This window comes from Gavialis gangeticus, unplaced genomic scaffold (assembly GCF_001723915.1).
Source record: "Gavialis gangeticus isolate Ggan-Ray unplaced genomic scaffold, GavGan_comp1, whole genome shotgun sequence".
NCBI lineage: Eukaryota > Metazoa > Chordata > Crocodylia > Gavialidae > Gavialis > Gavialis gangeticus.
Window position 1 is genome coordinate 5,870,461 of NW_017729026.1, and position 21,610 is coordinate 5,892,070.

At 43.2% G+C, this 21,610-nt stretch overlaps 1 protein-coding gene across 1 annotated transcript in view; it reads right to left on the reverse strand.

Moving 5' to 3' along the window:
• LAMA2 (laminin subunit alpha 2) overlaps positions 1-21,610 on the reverse strand; it is a 576,898-nt gene that overhangs the window by 300,808 nt on the left and 254,480 nt on the right. Inside the window, exons 15-16 of the mRNA XM_019520301.1 lie at positions 16,746-16,859; positions 3,060-3,187 (exon numbers count right to left, since the gene is read on the reverse strand). Coding sequence (XP_019375846.1) covers positions 3,060-3,187; positions 16,746-16,859 — 242 coding nt within the window. The remainder of the gene's footprint in view (positions 1-3,059; positions 3,188-16,745; positions 16,860-21,610) is intronic.

A 21,610-nucleotide genomic window follows, 5' to 3' on the forward strand; every position in this document is an offset into this window, starting at 1 on the left:
CTGAGAGGAGCAGCCAGCCAAATCTAACCACTCACATACGTTCTTAACTTGTGTGCAGGACTGTCACCTAATGCAGGAAGTCCCACTAGGGGGAATGCCTTACTGGACTTGGTGTTGGCTATGGGGGAGGACCTTGTAGGGGAGCTGCAGTTTTGTGATCATCTTGGGGACAGTGACCACAATCAATCAAATTCATCATACAGCATAGGGTGGGTAAGATATCTAGTAGGGTGGAAGTGCTTGACTTTAGGAAGGCTAACTTCCATGTTCTTAAGAGTCTAGTCAATGACACACTGCAGAAGAGTATTGGTGAGATGGGAGTCCAGGAAGGGTAGTCATTCCTAAAGGAAGTGATCCTTCGGGGACAGAGGGAGACTATCCCAGTACGAGGGAAAAGGGGGAATGGAGCCAAAAAAAGTCCTTGGCTAAACAGGGAAATTCAGGGGAGCCTATGGGCAAAAAAGAAGGCATATAGGCAGTGGAAGCAGGGGGGAGCCACCAAGAGGGAGTATACCTACTTGGCCCGCACTTGCAGGGAGGCAGTTAGAAAGGCCAAAGCAACTACAGAGCTGAGGCTGGCAACACAAATTAAAGACAACAAAAAGGCTGTTTTTAGTTATGTAGGGAGTAAAAGGAAGACACAGGGCAGCGCAGGACCCCTACTGAACAAGGAGGAGCAATTAGTGACAGAGAGGGGGGCAAGGCTGAGCTATTCAATGAGTTTTTTGCCTCAGCGTTCCTGAACAGGGGTCAAGATAAGTCTCTTAATGGGTTCTGTAGATGGGCATCAGAGGGACACCAGCCTACCAAGTGTCAACACTGACTTGGTGCAGAATCATTTGGATGGACTGGATGTGTTCAAGTCAGCAGGCCTGGATGAGCTGCATCTGAGGGTATTGAAGAAATTAGCCGGTGTCACAGCAGAACCATGGGAACGGCTGTTTGAGCACTTGTGACGCTCGGGTCAGGTCCTGGAGGACTGGAAAAGGGCCAATGTGGTCCCTATTTTCAAGAAGGGGAGGAAGGAGGAACCAAGTAACTATAGGCCAGTCAGTCTCACCTCCATCCTTGGAAAGGTCTTTGAAAAGATTGTGAAGGATCATATTTGTGGGAGTCCAGTGGGAAAAATAATGCAGCAGAGAAACCAGCATGGATTCGTAGCAGGTAGATCATGCCTGACCAATCTGGTTTTGTTTTATGACAGAGTCACAAAATGTTTAGACATAGGAGTAGAGGTGGATGTTGTAAACATCTATGTCACAGCCTCTTAATTTATTTACGGAAATGGGATGAGATACCATTTCGAAGACCTTGCTAAAATCCAAGAAAACGTCTTTGAAATAGTATCTCATCCCATTTCCGTAAATAAATTAAGAGGCTGTGACATAGATGTTTACACAGTCCAGTGGTTGGCAAATTGGCTTAGCAGTTGCACCCAGAGAATGGTAGTAAATGGGTTGGTATTGGCCTGGAAGGATGTAGGTAGTGGGGTCCCACAGCGTTCAGTCCTTGGACATGTACTCTTCAATATCTTCATCAGTGACTTGGATGTGGGTGTGAAGTGTACTCTGTCCAAGTTTGCATACGATACTAAATTATGGGGTGAAGTGCATGATAGGAAGCAGTACAACAAAGACAAGTGCAGAGTGCTGCATCTAGAGCACAAAAATATCCAGCACACCTACTGGCTGGGAAGTGACCCTCTCAGCAGCACAGAAGCAGAAAGGGATCTTGGAGTCATAGTGGACTTAAGGTGAACATGAGTCGTCAGTGTGACAAAATCATCAGCAAAGCTAACCGCACTTTATCATGCATCAGCTGAGAGGTGATCTTGTGGCCACCTACAAGTTCATTAGGGGTACACAGCAAGGGTTTGGAGATACTCTGTTCACCAGGGCACCTCTTGGGGTAACAAGGAACAATGGTCACAAACTGACAGAGCAGATTTAGACTAGATATCAGGAAAAACCTTCTTCAAGGTAAGGGTGGCCCAAACTTGGAATGGGTTTCCAAGGGAGGTGGTGCTCTCCCCTACCTTGGGGGTCTTTAAGAGAAGGCTGGATAGGCATCTGGCTGGGGTCATCAGACCCCAGCACTCTTTCCTGCCTAGGCAGGGGGTCAGACTCGATGATCTGTTGAGCTCCCTTCCAACTGTAGCATTTATGAATCTATGATCCATTTAATTTTAAATGCGATGGACACACACAGAAAGCAAATTTCTAGTCAGATAATCTAGCATGAGGGTCTGAAAGAATTTTACTTGGATATAATATTAAGTGATTTTTTGGTTTTTGAACTTTCAAGGACATTGTGCTGGATAAAGCTAATTATTTTTTTTCATCCTGTGCCATCTGCATAACTGCTTGCAGTTAAACGTCAGTGAGTGAACCTCTGAAGTTTCATCATTTTTACATGATTTATCTAAACAATTCATAATAATTATTCCAAGAAATATTAGTAGAATTTTTTTAACTTTCAAGAGATAAACTTTAATTCAATTAAGAAAATTCTGTTCTCTACACAAGATTTGGAATGAGTAACTACTATTTGATATTTGAGGTCTTACTGAAAAAATATACAAAATGAATTGCAGCCAGATTGGTAATCCAGCTAGTATACTCAAAACCAAAAAAAAGAAAAAAAACCTTCAAAAAACGTATGTGAAATCTGCAACTTCAGTTTTATAATCTGATAGACAGATATTGTGTATGTGTGGACAAGAGTAAGAAGGGCACCTATAATAAAAAAGAAATATTTGTTGGCAGTGACAACAGAGGACTAGAAGTCAATATTTCTTGGTAGTATACCTGGCCCTGATCTTGAGCTTTGTTACTTACGTTATTCATCTTTTTTGTGCCACTGTTCTGGTGGCAAAACAGGAATCTACTTACCTTTTGCTGTGTATTTATCACCTAATGCTCATAAAAACATATTATTTAAAAAATAAAGCATGCTTTGAGATCCTTTAACATCAGTGAAAAAGAAAACTGTTTATAAAAATAACACAATTTATCAAATGTAAAATGAAAATGCTGTTATATGGGAAATATGTATCTTACTTGTTCGATGGTATATTTAATGGACAGGCACACAACTGGCAGTCTTCAATTGTCCCTTTAGTAGGATCTCCATAGAAACCAGGAAGACATCTGTTACAGTAAGGACCACTGGTGTTGTGCTTGCAGTCCTGAACAAAAGAGGGGAAGTACATATCATTCCCATCTCAGGTACAGAAACTGGGGATGGTCATCTTGCCCATTCTCCAACCAGTTCAGGAATGCTAGGATATTCTAGGAAAACACTTCCATAAGGCAGTCTTTAGACTGTTTCAAGGGCACAACCAATGTTGTTTTCTTTCTGGAGTAATTTCTTGAACAAAACTAGAAGGCTATTTAACATTGAACCTTTATCTTTGTAACATACAATTACATTTTTGCATTTAATTCTGTTATATTTTAAAGGCACCTAACCCACTTAGTACTGTGAAAATGTTTACTGTTGTCTGTTGTAAGGCTACAATACGCACTTGAGAAACAATGGCAGGGTTCAGGTACTCATCTCGGATATACAGTACACACTATACCAGCCAGTCACTGGAAAAAAACTAATGGTTTTTATAAGAGACTGAGCAGATAATGGGCCAGATCCTGAGTTTGGGATTTAACAGTTGAGATCAAAAGACCTCAGTGTTCAGGTGTACATAAAGCCTGCATTAAGGTTGTAATCAGACCAAATCAGACCTAGGATATGGATTCATTCATCTAAATACCTTATGTGAATAGATATTTCTGAATAGATATTTTCTGAAACTGTGATTTAATTAAATATTTCCAAAGTACATTTAAAAAAGTTTGCTCATTTGCAGAGAAAATGGCATTGTCATTTGATATGCATATGTTATGATTTACATTTCAGAGAGGCATTGCCTGAAATATATTACCTTTCTGTTTATGATACTTCCTAGTCAATGGCACTGTAGAGTCAAAATCACCTGTCATTATAGATGTCTGTCTACTTCAGGAGGTTGGATTTTATTGCCTGTATGTGCAGTGACTGTGCCTTTGAAATGAAAGCATCAGTCAAGGCAATGTTTATAAATTTTTAGAAACTTACATTGGAAATTAATGCCAGGCACTGAGACACTTGCAGCTACCTAATTTTATGGATAGGGCCTTCAAGAATCTTTTAAAAGAAATCCACAGTAATATGATTTTTGCTTTAAGTACTAATGTTCAAAATTAATCAATAAGACATACACAAAGTAACTAGGAACATTCGTACTTTCAGAAAGCATTGTAACAAAACTGATTTCAATATGTTCCTCATAAAAGAAAACATACTATTTTACATCATACCAGTTTACTTGTAAATGAAAAAAAACCTGGTATCTTTCTTTGCCTTACATTTGACAGCTAGTCTAACTCTATCCCAAATGCACAATTAGTCCAATAAAAGACATCGCCATACGAAATTCTTGCCTTTTGGACACTTTCAACTTACTGTGGAACTGCCTAAATAGCTCTGCAGTAAAGCATCTCTGTCTACATGTGTGGAGCTATTAGACCAGAGTAAACTAATTAACTCCATCATAGGGTAATACTCTCCTACAGTTGACTTATTTTCTCCACTGCAACACATACATAGAGAGTGACTGGAGCTAGCTCGGGTACAAGGGTGCTACAGGGTGGGGTTGTCTGCTGGCTAGCCCCACATTATAGCACACTTGTGCCCCAGTCAGCCTCGCTGCAGCATGTTGAGCTGGGGTGGAGAAGTTCCACGCTGGTAGGCTGACCCCTAGAGCCATGCCAGCTGGGGCTGTGCCACCCTGGCTCAACATGCTGCAGTCCCGGGTGCATGTGTAAACTCTGTGCCTGGGAGCAATAAACTCCAGTGAGGCTCGAGTTTACACCATGCTAATTTCACATGTAGATGCACCCAGGGATATATAAAATAGTGCTTTTCAAGAACTATTAAAACTGCTCATCTGTGTAAGGGGCTTTGTCAAGATGAGGGTTGCTGGAGTGATACCTGAGTTGTAAGCTATTCTGTGAGGTTTCTGTTACTTTTCTGGTAGGAAAAAAATGCATGAATAGCTTATAATTTGGTAACAGTCTACACACTGGGAAGACTGATCGTTCAACCTCCTTCACAAGGGTTGGTTTAGTTCACAGGTGTCAAAGTCATCTAGCCCCAGAAGCTGGATGACGGCTGCAGGGCCAGACTGTGGACTGGAATGGGCTCACAAACCAACTTCACTCACTGGATCCAGTGCTCAGGACCAGCCTGGCGATTTGGAGAATCAGCAATTTGGCCATAGACACAGCTTTAAATGTTTTTTCTGCATACCTCGAGATACCAGGCACATCTTATGAATGCTACGATGGTGGGCTGGATGGAATGTCCCACAGGAGCATGGGGGGCCTCCGGCATGATCAGTGGTGAACCCAGACATGGACTGGAAGTACTTCCAGTCCACTGCTGGGTCTGCCAGAGAGCACTCAGGGGACCCCCCCTCCGCCCCCTCTGGCTTGGCAATTGACCACAGGGGGAGCCTGGGTGCCCCCCCAGACCCAGAAGACACAAGTTGCTGAACTGCAAGGGTGCAGGGGGGGCTCCCTGGTGTGCTCCCTGGTGGACCTGGAAGTGGACCAGAACTGCTTCTGGTTCACTTCTGGGTCTGCTGCTGACCACCCCATGCTCCCCTGGGATGCTCCATCTGTTCCATCATCTCAGCATCTGCGGGAAGTCCACTATTGCTACTGGCCTCTGTTGATGCTGCTAGCAGCACCTGTGGGCGGTTGCTGACCCCTGGTTGGCACTCTCCCCCTCCCCCCTGCTGCCAACAGTGCCAGCGGCATGTGTGGGAGCTCCATGCTTATTGCCACTGCACTCCCACCGCTGCTGCCATGCTCCTGCTGCCGCCTATGCAGCCATGCCCCCCCAGCCACCAGAGGCACGAGCCGTTCATAACCGAAGCTCCACACAGCCCTACTGTATGTGGCATGCAAGGCCAGTCAGGGGCATGGTGACCATGCAAGACTCGCCCTGCATACTGAATCTGACACATGGGGCGAGTCTTTGTATCCATTATGGGCCAGCCCTGGATTCAGTGCTGAGGCACTGTATGTAGCATACACCCCACTGAAATGTGCAAGTCAGCTTCAGTCCCCATGTAACGTGCAGCCCATACCTGTGAGTTCTGCACACCATATGCAGCATGGAGGGATGGAGCCAGCACATGCTGCACGTGTTGTGTGGGGCTGGTTTGAGATCCAGGCTATTGACAGACATTTAATTTAATCCAATCTCTGATCCCAACAATCACATCTCTTGCCATGGCACATGTACAGGGCAGGAAGTGCAATTATGGTATCAGGGATCAGATCCCTATCCTGCCCTATTGCTGGTGCTGAGGAAACCCAGGATCATGATCTTGGGCTTTCCTTATATCTGCAAGGAGCAAGCCATGTGCTCACTAAGCCCAGGGACTGGAATGCCAGTCTGTTGATTGGTGCTCCCAGCTGCAGATGCACACCAGAACGAGGAGTGCACTGGCCACACCTTCAATCTGAGGGGCAATGGGAACCAGCCACAAAATGATTACAAAAAAATGTATTTAATAATTTTGTTTCTTATTCCCTCTTTTATTACACTGTTAATTGCATGAATGTCTCACCAGGTTACTACTTAAGAGGTGATTAACTGTTTACATCTGCCAGGAGCCCTAGAGGCAGCACTGTGGGCCAAAAAATAGGGCTTCATGGACCAAATCCAGCCTACAGGCTATATCTTTAACACCTCCAGTCTAATTAATTTATTTAAAGAGATAACAGTACAGGCAGTCATCAGGCTTCTGACACAATTGGTTCCTGAAAGCCACATCTTAAGTCGAAACGTAACTCAAAACCACTTTTCCCATAAGAAACAATTTTATAAATGGGGGATTGGTTCCTGAACCAAGGCCCAATACCCTGTTTTCACCAAAAATAACCCAGAATGTTGTACTCAGTCAATTATAGATGAGTAATATAGGTACATTAATGTATTTATAATGTAAATAGCAATCATATTGATTTGGAAGGACTTCTTTGAGGTGACTTTGCTGGACTTTTTGAATGACTTGATTAGTATTTTTGAAGGGTTCTTGGATGGAGTGTTCTCAGGAGTCTTGGCTGCAGGTTTTTCTGGAGACTTGTCTGCTTTCTTAAAAAAAGTGTCCAAGGAAGTTTGGACAGATGTTCTCCAGGGAGATGGGCAACACAGCGAACTGGCTCGCTGGCATGGCATGGCGTTGGATCAAGTGTTGTAAAGTTGAAACTGATGTCAGAAAGTTGAAACAGGGTGTCAATTTATAAATGTTGTAAGTGCAAAACATTGTAACTCAAAACACTGTAAGTCAAGGACTGCCTGTAGTCTTTGCCATTTCATTTAGAGATCAACTGATGTTTCAATTTTCTCACTGATTCAATATGGTCTGGTGTCTCAGGGCACCTATACATGAGTAGCAAGGCTGTTCCAATGCACTGTAATTACCACGCTGCTCTGATATAATTACCACACTCCAGCTGACTCTAGAATCTTGTATATCAGCATCCCCGCACTGAAAAATGGTTTCATAGTTTCATAGTTTCTAAAGTCGGAAAGGACCTGAACAGATCATCAAGTCCGACCCCCTGCTCTGGGCGGGAACAAGTGCTAGGATCATAATACCCCAGCAAGGTATCTATCAACCTCCTCTTGAAGACCCTCAAGGTAGGGGAGAGCACCACGTCTCTTGGGAGCCCATTCCAGAGCCTGGAAGCCCTAACTGTAAAGTAATGCCTCCTGATATACAGCCTGAACCTACTCTCAATCAATTTGTGGCTGCTGTTCCTTTTTATCCCTAGTGGTGCCCGGGGGAAAGGAGCCTCACCAATTTTCTGCTGGCCCCCCTGACGAGGTTATAGACAGCCACCAGATTGCCTCTCAGTCTTCTCTTGTGGAGGCTGAATAGATTCAGGCCCTTTGGTCTATCTTCATAGGGCCTGGCCTGCTGCCCCTTGTCCATGCGAATGGCTCTCCTCTGGACCCTCTCAAGGTTAGCCACTTCCCTCTTGAAGTGCGGCACCCAGAACTGGATGCACTACTCCAACTGCGGCCTGACCAATGCTGCATAGAGGGGAAGGATCACCTCCCTGGACCTGCTTCTGATGCATCTGTAGATGCATGACAAGGTGCGGTTGGCCTTCCTGACTGCTTCCTTGCATTGGCGGTTCATGTTCATCCTGGGGTCAGCAATGACTCCAAGATCCCTTCCAGCTACTGTGTTGTTGAGAAGGGAGTTCCCCAGCCTATAGGTATGTTGCAGGTTCCTTCTCCCTAGATGCAGCACCTTGCACTTGTCTGCATTGAATTCCATCCTATTCTTATCTGCCCACCTCTGTAACCTGTCAAGATCTAGCTGGATTCTGTCCCTCTCCTCCAGTGTGGCCACTTCTCCCCACATCTTTGTGTCATCAGTGAATTTGGACAGCATGCTTTCCATGACCACCTCCAAGTTGCTGATAAAGATGCTGAATAGCACAGGCCCCAGGACTGAGGCCTGGGGAATTCCACTGCCCACATCCCACCACTCTCTGGGTGCGACCATCGAGCCAATTTGCCACCCATCTGACTGTGTAGGCATCAATGCCATGGTCGCTTAGTTTTTTTATGAGCATGGGGTGAGAAACAGTGTCAAAGGCCTTCTTGAAGTCCAGGTAGACGACATCCACCTCAATGACCGCATCCAAGGACTTGGTAACCTGGTGGAGGGGCACTTTAAAGATCATTTGATGAGCTTTAGTTAAAGTGGCCCCCACCACCATTTTTCAGCATGGGGACGTTGATACACCATGCTCTGGGTACTTTAATTAGAGTGGATCTCGGAGCCACTCTAACTAAAGCCACTCAGTCCCCCAACCTCCAGAGCATGTGTATAAACGCCCTCAGTTTCCATTGTTCATAGTGCATATAGTCCAAGACACTGTCTCTGACAGCATCTAACATCTCATACTAGATGTTTTATTAGAAGGTGGAAGAACCAAAAGATAGCCACATTTTGGATGCTCTGCCTCCCCATCCCAAGTTCACATTACATTATGTCCTGATCTCTAAATTTAGAGATTATCCTAAGTCATGAAGCATGATGTTTATTTCATACCCCTTTTAAAATGTTTTTATCATTAGTTATAACAACTCTGGATTTTCTTGTTGTTTATATATATGACCAATCTCTTGGGATTTTACTATATTTTTCACTTCAGTAACTTCTGGTAGCAACAGGTTCCACAGTCTAATTACACTGTTTGAAGATGGATTTCCTTCCGGCAGTTTGCAATCTATTAATTTAATTGAATATTCCATTGTCCTTATTTTATGAAATGGAGAAGAGAAGGACCTGCAGCAGCAGTCACGGTCTCCAAGCTTCCCCTACCTTCCACTTTCTATGCCTTTCCCAAGGGATAGTATGGCGGTAGGGGAGCCTGCAGCATGGTGCAGCAGGGGAGCCCATGGCCAGTAAGTTGGTCGGGGTGGCACCCATCTGCTTGCATAGTGCATCAGTGCAGGGGGACACTTGCCCATGTGTACAGTGCAGTGGTAGAGGCATGGGGAGAGCCACCCACCCACAGGGTCCCAGAAGAGCTGCGGCTCACATTATTGTGGCCTGGGCAGCATGAAGCTCCCACTGGCATAGTCCATGTGAATTGTGATGCCCAGGCACAGACCAGGCATTTCACCCAATACTTTCTATTATCTTTTAAACTCATGCCTATGTTTCTGGAAGATACTCATGCTTGATTTGTGATGGAATCACTATATTTCTAGGAAGTCTGTTTTAACAGTAATGTCCAAGGTCCGTTTTGAATTTTTTGGACTTCAAATTCCAGCCATTGGTTTTTAGTGTGTTATGAGTAAGTTTCCCTGTGGGACTTCTTCTATCTGTACATAAAGTCAAACATCAATTAGCCAAATTCTCAGTAACAAAACTCTGATGGGTTTGATACTTCCCATGAGTTTTCACTTCAGTGAATAGTTTTTTACATACTGGTCAGAATTCTGTGTTCACAGACTAATCTATGGATGTCCTGGATGGCTGTTGCCAGCTTTTCTGCTAAGCTAGTTGACCTTTGGGAAAATCAGGTATCTACAACTAGGGGAGCTATGCAGGAGTCCAAGGAAGCTGTAGCCCCGGTTTTAAATAGCCAGGGTGAAGTCTGTTGAGCAGACCTGCTCAACAGCTACTTTGTCTCAGTCTTCAGAAAAAATTACACTGCTACCAGAGAGCTAATAAGGATTATTTGGATAAGAAAAGAGACAAGCTGAAGAATGAGATAACAAAAGAAACAGTTAGAGAGCTTTTGTGATGTCTGAATGCATTCATCAGGGCCTGATGAACTTCAGTCCCAGGGTACTGAAGAAACTGGCAGAGCTCTCAAAGCCCTTTGCAAAAATATTTATGAAGTCATTGGGGAGAAGTGAGGTACCAGAGGACTAGAAAACAACATAGACCCCCTCTTTAAAAAGCACAAAAAGGTTTACCCAGGGAACTATATACTGGCTATCCTCATCTCAATACCTGCAAGCATCTGGGTAAGGAAAGGCTGGTCATGAGCAGCCACTATCTTCTTTGGCAATCCCTCACAGTTGAGGATGATTGTCTTCCATTATTGTCTTATCTGTGTGCCCAAAGATGGCTGATGAGGCCTTTCCAGGATTGATGGATTCTACTGAAGCGTGAGCAGCCAGTATGGATTTATTACAAAAAAAGTGCCAAATAAACGATATTTCCTTTTTCAATAAGATAACAAGATAAGGTAGTTGGGTAGATGAAAGGAATGAAGTGGACAGGATGTACCTAGATTTCAGCAAGACTTCTGACAAAGTCCTACATGACCATAAACAAAGTGAAGAAATGTGGGATAGACAAAACTATTGTAAAATGGATAGACAATTGCTTCAACAGCCACATGCAAAGGATAAGGATAAACAGATCCAGATCAGAACGGCAAGTAGTTTTGAATGGAGTCCCATGGGAGGTCTGTCCAGGCACAGTGCACTTCAATGTGTTTATTAATGATTTGAATGCTGGAAAAGCATTTATTGAGAAAATTTGCAGATGACAAAACTGGAAGGGATTGCAAATACACTGGAGGACAGGTGCGCAATTCAGAAGGATCTTGACAGATTGGAAAGTTAGGCTGGGACTAACAAAATCAAATTCAGTGCTGACAAATGTAAGGTGCCACACTTTGGGAAGAATAATCAAAAACACAAATACAAAATGGGTAACAGCTGGCTGGAAGTACTATGGAATTGGATCTGGGAGACTTGGTGGATCACAAGCTCAATGTGAGTCTACAGCGTGACACAGCTGCACAAAGGGCAAATAGAAATTTGGGCTGTGAAAAAGGAGCATTAGACACAAGATACAGGAGGTGATTGTGCCCTCCTTACTAGGCACTGGTTAGACCTCACTTAGAGTAGTGTGTACCATTTTAGCTTCCGCTGTTTAAAAAGGAATGTGGAGAAATTCAACAGAGCTTGGAAAGCAAACCATACAAAGAGAGGCACGTTCAGCTTACAGAAAAAGCAATTAAGAGGCAATATGATAGCAATCCTCAAATATCTGAGGAGCTGCCATAAAAAAAGGAAGAAGGGAAAACTTTGTATTTCTTGGTGCAGAAAAGACAGTGAAATGGACTGCCTAGAGAAGATGTGACATTTGTATCACAGCAGATGTTCAAGAAGAGGTTGGATAAGCTTTGGCCAGAGATGATCTAGGTCCTAGGAGTAGTCTATGGGTATTTCTAGTGCTTCTGGGATTTCCAGTTTGCCACATGGGACTGTTTGCTACATGGGGCTTCCCCCTCCCCACCACTCCTGCTGCTTCATCTCAGGGGAGAAGGATTTTTCACCTTCCTCAGAAACACTGGATGCTGCTGTGACCAAGGCAGAGGATTTTGACTGGGGTTTACCAATTCTCCTGCTGCAACTAAAGCCTAGAAATTTCTTCCTAGAGAGCCTTGCCCCTCTGCTCAGAGTCAAACTAACTGCCACATTTGGGGTCAGGAAGGAATTTTACCCCATGGTCAGATTGGTATGGAAAGTAGGGATTTTTAACTCCCTCTGCAGTGGAGAGTGCATCCCTCTTCCTTAGATCTTTTGAGCATATTTTAACAGAAGCAGCAGGACACTCACCACCATTGTGCCATAGGTTAGCCTGTGGATCAGAGTTGTTTGTGTAGTTTTAGTAAGAGGTTAGACAAAATTTTGTATGAGATGGTTTAAATAGGGGTGGTCCTGTCTCAGGCAGGGGGGTGGACTAGATCAGTGTTTCTCAGCCTTTTTTGTACCAGGACCCATTTGTAAACATTGATGGCCAGTCCTGACTCAGTAAATAGTTTAAGCAGAAAACACACAAGTATTTTGACCTCAAAATACTTATTGCACACTACAAATTAAAGCAGTCTTAATTTTAAAGACAAAAATCAACAGCAACAGGAAACAATATTAACATGTGGCCCTCCATTACACTCAAGTGGCATTCATCATTGTGTATTCTGCACAATGCAGATTTCCGGTACCCCTTGCTCCTGACTCAAAGCCCCTGGCCCTATTGGTGTCCCTCATTCCTGACTTGCAGCCCCCTGGCCCTGCCAATGCCCTTTACTCCTGACCCACAGCTCCCTGGCCCTGCCCCTCATTCCTGAGCCACAGTCCCCTGTCCCCCCCAGGCCATGCTGGTGCCCCTCTCTCCCAACTCACAGCTTCCAATCCCCCCAGCCCTTCGGAGGGGGGCAGCAGGGAGGGAGGCAGCTGCCCTCATTCTACCTGGGCCAAAGCACGATTGTTGCAGCGGCTTTGATTCATATAGGTGGCAGTGGAGTGAGTCTGGCCTCGGCACAGCCTGGAGGGAGAAGAGGGGCTACGGCTCCCACACCATACCAGTTAGCCTAACCATGCCCCCCACCCTTAGCAGTATCTCATGGCCGCCCCACCCCTGTGAGCATGGGCACTGGGCCTGGTGCTGCTAACCCAGCTGTGCGGCTCCCCATTGCCCCCAAAGCGTCCCCCCACCCACTTCTCCACTGGAGGGGCAGACACCTCCCCCTGCAACCCTTACCCTGCTGCAGTCCCAGCACCCAAACATCTTCCTCTAGCTCCAGCATGTACCCTTCCCACCTCACAAACCCATCCTTTCCAGACACCCTACCCCCCAACACACGAGGCCCCCCCGCACAGCTCCCCAGAGAGTCCCCATACCTTAGTCCTCCAATCCCCACCCCCCACAGACTTACATGCATCCAGCTGCCAGGGGTGCTCCCACCACCCTGTCTGACTGTATGACAGCCACATGCATGTGCACAGGTAGATACATTTGGCACCCCTTACCTTCAGTCACCCCAAGAGCTCCTTGTAGGCTGGCAGGCCATAAGCTTGCAAAGGTAAACCTGTGCTTTCCCACATTTTTCTATGACTAGTCGCAACCCTTTCAAATATTCTTGCGACCCACTTTTGGGTTGTAACCCATGGGTTGAGAAACACTGGACTAGATGACCTTCAGACCCGCTTTTCTATGATTCTACAAGTCTTTGAAATCTTGAATTCATCATAATCAGGGAAAACGGAAGACAGAATAAAAGCCTGCCTGCTTGACTTCTCTGACAGTTGATGGTACATGAAAAATGGAGTATTTACTAATGGGGACTTACTATCACTGGTGCTGGAACAGAGATGTATTTTGCCCTTGTGTCACTGGCTGCAGCGGAAAGGGGAGACTCAGCCCCAGAAAGAACCTTGCTGTACTCTATCACAGGAAGGCATGGAAATTCATGCTTTAAAACAATATTAGTGAGAGGACATGCTTAATTAACATATCCTTGGCCATCAGGACAAATGCACTTCCCAGCCAACTGTTGACTTTGAGTACAGATGAGAATTGCCTTCTCCATTTCTATATTTATTAAAAGGAAAGATGCTGAGACAGCTCCCCCTCACGATTGTCCATCTGCTACCAGTCTTACACTGATTTAGCAAAGCTAACACTTGTAAAATTTAAGCTGATTTGTGGTGATTTCCATGCCAGAAATGACTAAAAGTGCACAATGCCCACTAGCTTAAAAACACTTGCTTCTTGGTAGGTCTTGTCCAAATGGTGTAGGCTCCCCATTTACATGAAGGAGTGAAACAAAATGAAGACCAAGTCCCCAAAGGTTCCTATTACCAGTTTTGATACCTTAGAAAAAAGATTTTCTGGGATCCATTTCCCATCAGATTAGTGATAGACTGCAGTGAATGTTAACAGCATGAAAAGCTTTTGTTCTTCACAAGGACTAGATTTAAACAACCTCCTAATGCTGCACTAACTGTGAATGTGTAATAGTACAAAAAAGGATTTCTGCATGGTTAGAACTTGCACTGTGTACCAAAGCAGTTATCATGTATATCACAATGGTAATGAGAATGATGTCTCACACAGCTCTCTATATGGCTGTTCTAGGGATCAAAGGGCTTTGCAGGTTATTGTACGATCTGCATTAGAAATAAGCTTTTTATACAGGCCTATGCCAGAGCAGATGATCTGAGCTTTTATCATGAGTCAAAAACATATTTCAGCTGCTTTTCAACCGCATTTCAAAGCCAAGGAAGAGTAAAAAGAAGTATCATATCAGTAAATTAGGTGCCTAAATTGTCTGTTGTATTACTGAAAAAACACCATGAATAATAATAAGGAGGCCAAAAGGCTGCGTAAATCTCAATAGAAAGAATGCCTTTGATGTGAAACATTTCTCTTTTTCAGCATTCAGACTTCTCCCTCCTTCACTTCAAAGCCTTATGATCCAAAATGAATAGCAGCATTTAACAGCCTGCATGGATAGTAACCAATCTAACTTCACTCACAGTGCACTTAATGTGACTTACAAGGAAACCCCAAACAGATTATTGAGCATTTCTGTTCTACTTTTCTCTACAGGATGACACAGTGTAAGCTCAGACAGCACAGTATTGAGTACAGAATAAATGCTTGATAATGCTGTAAGATTAGATAGATGTTGCACATTACACTTTTCAACTGTATATAGTTTAAGTCTGTTTCACTTCTGTCTGACCCTGTTAGGAGATATAGGAAGAGCTTTACTCATCTGTCACTGATTCACTGGTGGTCATCAGCTTAATAGTGAACAATCACTTGACTACACAGCCCTACAACCCCCTATCATTCCCCATGATGGAGTGGGAATAAATGGGAGAGAGATCTTCCAGGTTTGGGGACAAATAACACACACAAATAAGGTACTGAGCTATTGTAGCTGAGCAAGTGGCTCCCAAATTCCATCTGGCCATGTACCTCTAAGAAAAATAGCCCTGAGCTGCTGATTTACCTTTTGGAGCCTACCGTCCAGCCTTTCCTTTTTTTTCTTGCTAACTGGTTTTATCTCATATTGATGTCACAGACACTGTGGCTGGAAAGTACAATCAGTAATATAATAAATTGTCTCTATCTTTGTAAGGAAAGACAAATCCATATTAGCCTAGTGATGATTTTTTTTTTCATTGGATATAGAGGAAAGAATTAAAAATGTGACTGTCGTGAGGGCATTTTTTTCCTCAGTACAACTTTAAAAAACATAGAGTATAATTAAACTGAGAATCATTGTAGGTTTCTATTCATGAAAAAGCAATCTGAAAAATCCACTGATCCACAAATTAAGGATATCTTGTTTTGTACTGCAATGCAATTAAACATCTTGTATGGGGAAAAACAGGAAGACCAATGATAATTCTAAATACCAAATTACACTGTAAGAACCCTGAATTTTCATTTTGCAGTTTTCCCAGCAGCTTTTTCTTAAGGAAATAAAAAGGAACATTTAGAAACATACAATACAGAGTCTGCTTGAAATTCTGCAGGGAAATGAGAGTATGATATCCCACTAAATTGGCACTGGCTCAAATTGTGTTTCTGCAAGACTAATGAAATGAGAAATGTTGTTTCAAGCTTCATGCCATGTCAGACAATATAAAACTAAAATGCCCTTGAGTTAATCAGAACAGTCTATTCAGCATAATTCACTCATTCCAAACGGCTACTGAGCTGGTTGGAAATATCAGTGTACTGGTAGGCTTGTTCTGGATAATAGTATGGACTTAATTGCTGAATTAGGAGGTAGCTATAGTGAAGTATATATGCTTTCTATAAGAAAAATGCTGGTTTCTATTTAAAACCAAACCATACACTTTGAATGCAAAAAAAATGGCCTGATTTATTAAGCATCTCTTTGAGTCTTCCTAGAAACGTAGAAGAAAGCCAACAATACCTTGCTGTTGCAGGGAAATAGAATTACGAAGTTACGTACTATAGGCAATAAATAAACACCCGGCAGGAGACAGAGATGGGAAGAGGAAAGAAATCTTCCTGGAAGACATACTGATATCCTTTGCTGCCTTTTCAACATGTCATATATTATCTTGTTGATCTGATTTCAATACTTCACACCAACATGAATAAATACTTCTTTCAGTTTATTTGCAGAAGCTACTTTATCCTGATACAAGGGTATTCTTAACTTCAGAAGTGGTTCAATATAAAGATCTCTTCTGTCAAATCACTGCTTCTTTTTCTAGACTACTTGTGGTCCCAAAGGTGGCTAATTCAATTGCACTGGTATATTGAACTGATCTTGGCAACATCAATCAAGTTTCCCATGGGCAGTGAGACTTACCAGGCATTCTCCAGTGATATCATCACAGAACTCTGCGTGGTCAAAACATGTACACGGCTCACAGATCCCACCAAAAATAGTGCCGTTTACTCGCCGATGCCTAGGCCAGCAAGACTGCAAGAAATACCACACATTTGTCAGATAGTGAGGCAATATATTTTATTCTTTTAAATAAAAAGTGTTGAAGTTGGCAGATTCACTGAGAAAATGTACTCGTTAAATGGCGAAAAAATACTGAAACTTATCTAGAGAGCTATTCGTCCTGGTACTGTGGCTTTGCACTGACCTTAGATTTATTGGCAGGTGTGAGATTAGAGGAAGCTTTAACTTGATCTTTCTTCTGAAATGGTAAAATAAAGCAAAGAAATGAAGAACTGAATTATGACAGAGCCAAAGCAAGAGGTGCAGATTGAAAAATAGCCAGGAGACAAACTGCTGAAAGACAGAGAAGGAAAAACAAAACAAAATGAAAAACCTAACCAAGGGGACCATATTGAAAAATTCAGCTGTAAACAACAATTACAATACAATTTAGTCTTTCTTGAACAAGACGTTGAATTAAATTAAAATCTGGTTTTAAAACAAAGTAGGCCTTTTTATTTAGGCATTTTTACTATATATGTGTAATATTTTCCCTTTAAAAGGAACGTCTGAAATGATTAAAAATGTAGATACAATATTAAATACATACTTAGATTAACCTGAGCAAAGGTGGCACCTTACAACAGTGATCCATCTACAAGAATTCTGCTTTTTCTTTGCTCATAGCAAAACAACAGGGACCAGTCTTCCTTACAATATATGTATTGCAGAAAAGTCTTTAGAGTTTTCACAACTGCCTCCCCCTCTAAGGTTGTTCACATGGTCCAAGAACGTTGCACCGTAAGTGGCACACAGCATGCTGTCCCAACCTTTGTACATGATGGGGTGGTCCTTACGTTATAGAGATCAATTTATTAATTTAACAATGTTTTCCAAACAACCTACAGGTAACAAGTGATACCATTTCCCCTTTTAAGGGATGTTGCTTTCTTATAGGCGTGGACCTGTATTATGAGATAACTTTGAAGATTAATTAAAAAAAAAAAAGAACCATTTTGGGAAAAGACATTGAGTTGTTGCTTTTCTGTTTTTTGCTAGGTATTTTTCATGAAGACATGCAGGAAGATGTCAAATTCATAAGAGAAAAAGCCTTAAACAGAAACAGTACTTTTTTTTGCCTGTTGTGTAGAAAATATAAATAAGTGCCTAAAAAGTCTCTGTGGGTGCATCCACATGAGACGCCCACTGCTCAGTTGTTACTGCGCAATCATTTAGTCCTTGCACAACCAAGTACTAAATGACTGCACAGTAACTGGCCTTACTGTACAGTAGCATCTTGGCACAGTTGCCTAGTGATGTTTACAGTGTAGTAGCTCATTACTACTGTGCAGGAGCTCTTACTACTGCACAGTAGCATTGTATCATGGTTCGTGACTGGCAATGCTACTGCACGGTAGTAATGAGCTACTGTGCAGTATTAATAAGCTACCATGCAGTAACTGTCTTATGTTGACACAGCCTATATGTTCAAATCTTTTCTCCTCTCTGTACACACAGATATTTTTTTTCCTAGAAACAATTAATATTACAACACAGGCATTTGTATAAGTGCCATGTTGCATGATTTTACTCAAGGGCCTAGATGCCTATTCCCATCCTGATTTAGTGGGGTATAACTTTAAGGTTATTTCTCTGATGGGGATGAGATTTAAAGAAAGGAAATAAGGTAGATTCACAGGGAGCAAGCATATTCCCAGATAGTTATGGAAGCAAAAGTAAAACACAAGAGACACAGGCAGATCTAGTGCAGAACAGGTGGTGTGGTGCATCATCACGTACAACACAAAACATATTTTTCTCCAAGAAAAAGGAAACTAAAAGCTTTACTAAAAGGTAGGGGCATAGCTATTACTCAGTATAAGATTGAACCATACACAATTATAACTTTATTGGAATGTGCATTTATTTTCTATATCATATATTTTGCACAACAAACTAGACAAAAATACTCAAAAGATTTTTTTTTTTAGTCCTGTAGTCATTAGAATTAAAGGTACATCTCTTTTTCAGATTCATAAGACAAAATCTAGCCTTTCTAAACACCTTGAAAATGCATCCAATGCTTCACTGAAAGTTTTTTACTCACCTGAGTTAATACTTACCTGAGGGAGCATACAGACATTACACTTAGGTTGGTCTAAGTAAATAGAGACTGATCTAAACTTATAACTGTACAGATATACACACAGACTGGTCTAACAATGGCACAAGCAATTTAGAATAGATTGTGTCCAAGGTGCATGAAATCAAGACTGATTCAGGCCACAGCGATCTATTGAACATCTGTACTATTCCCCTATTGAATCAAGTTACATAGCTGTTCTCCAGCATCCCAGTGTGCTTTGTGGCCACCCCCCAGTTCTTCCTGGTGGGGAAGCATGCTTGCAACTTAACCTGCACAAGGCTTCTCTGGCCAAGTACCCAGCAGACCCTGTCCCCAGGCTGTCCTAGAACTGAGTGACAGCTGGTGGGGGGAAGTGTGGTAGCTGTGTCCCCTGTACAGACCCTGGGATCCAGGCACTGGAGTCCCTGGATCATGCCTTCACACCCCCAATACCTCATCATGGAGCACCCCACAAGCTACACTCACATCCCAACACTGAGCCCAGAAGCTCTGCACTCAGGAACAATCCCAGGGCCCTGGCCCTTGGCCCTGGCCCTTGAGCACACAGACAGGGACCCCCACACCTTCAAGCCCAAACCTTCAGACTCAGGCACAGCCCCATGGACCCTGACCCTGGCACTAACACATCCAGCTGGGGACCCCCAGACTGTAGCACAGCCCCATGGATCCCACATCTCAGTGGCCAGACCCAGGCGCCTTGCAACCCAGATCCTTGCATGGTCACCCCCACACGCCCCAAGCAAGAGCCAGTGTGGACAGTTCACTACTAGGACAGGGTGGGAGGGGTAGAACCTCAGGACTGAGCTGGCATGAGTGTGATCCTGTGACCTCCATGGCTCGGCCACTGTTGGCAGGTACTGGGGCTATGTGCACCTGGTATGCTGCCAAGGTTTTTTTAGCCTGCAGGTTCTGGAGCACTGGGACCCAGGGGCTTTGAGCATGCCAGCAAGAGCTGGCAGGCAGACACCCCTGGAAACTTTGGGCACAGGCAGGGCATGGGCTGCCATCCCAGTGTTGGTAGGTAGAGGCCCCTTGAAATTTCCAGACCGAGGCCTGGGCTGTTGCCAGCTGGAAGCAACTGGAAAGTTTGAGGTCATGAGGGTGGCAAGCTTGATGAAGCCCCAGTCACTGTGAAACAGCAGCCACACCCAGCTAGAGAGAGAAGAGCCAGGAGCTGGGACCCACACACGTGCACCTGTCCTTCCATCCATCTATCCATCCACCTGCCCACCCCCTCCTTGCAGCCCCACCCATGGATGCCAATACCCCCCAGGTACCACCACGCAACACAAATGAGCCTGTCCTATCCTCCTGCAATACCCAACCCTGGTCACACAACTGGAGGCATGAGAAGATGAGAGATCTTGTCACCATCTGTGGCATGCAGGACTGTGAAGCAGATTACTAGGAGCAGCTAATAAATAACAGAATTGCAGAAGAAAGTCTGGTTCAATTAGTAGACCAGCAAGGCTATTACAAAGAAGAGATGGACATTAATATATGTAGAATAAAGCAGTTAGAAGGAGTCAGGTAGATTATAGTTAGCCATGAAGTAAATTGACTTCCTCATGGCTGCCTGAATAGAAAGGCTGCTGTCACAACCAAGTAGTTGGTTTTAAACTTTGGGTAGAGCAGAAATCAAAGGAGCATGCAACTGCACTCCTGCACCCCACCTGGATCTGCCCCTGACAACAGACTCCCAAGAGCAGTTGTTGGAACGCTGGATAGAAAGTAACTAAAGATGACAGGAAGAATAAGTAGATGGATGAACAGAAGGTCAGCAGAGTGGTATGGGTAGAATTAGGTGCCTATTGCAACCATTTCCACGGATATTGGAGATGTGACAATATCTCTCTTCTCAGAAACATCTGAGCAACTGAATAATTTTCCTTGCACAAATTCTTGTACAAAGTGAATGTGAAACTCATGCATTTGACTATTCTTATCTATTATGGGAGTTTAGTAGGATTGGATAACTTCTAATGGAACAAATATCAATCCAAACCTCTAACCAGACACTGTGTGAGTAAATGAGCTGGACAAGTACCTTATGTCATCTATCTCAACACTTCTTATTTATTTTCTGCATTTCTACAGCATTTGGAGCTCAAGTCAACCGCCACAGGTTGATTATTTTATGAATGTATACACATGGGACATCATCTTTTCAGAACAGGATATTAAAAAAAGAAAAATTAGCACCTTATCAGTAAATATATAGATGTCTGAGGTTTGAGCAAACAGAATTTTGGCAGTGTAACCCAGAAATCAAGAGTTTAACCATTTCTAATATTTCTAATAATGTCATTTATCTATCCCTAATCTCAAGTACTATCATCTGTGGGAGATTCCAGACCTCACAGATTCTTCCTACCCAATCCTTATAAGAATTACAGTCATCATGGGCTTGAATCAGTACCTTGTGATTTTTGTGACAAATCAAAACCAGCCAACAGTAACACTTTGAATTTCTAGTACAGAATGCTAAAAAGATGGAAATTGCATAAAGGAATACAAGGAAATCATGCTCTTCTTGCTGACATTCAGTATAAAATTAAAAGGCTAAATTTCTTGAAAAGAATCCTCTACAGTATGTTATTCCCTCAGCCCAAAGTCTCCAATCATGCAACTGAGAGCG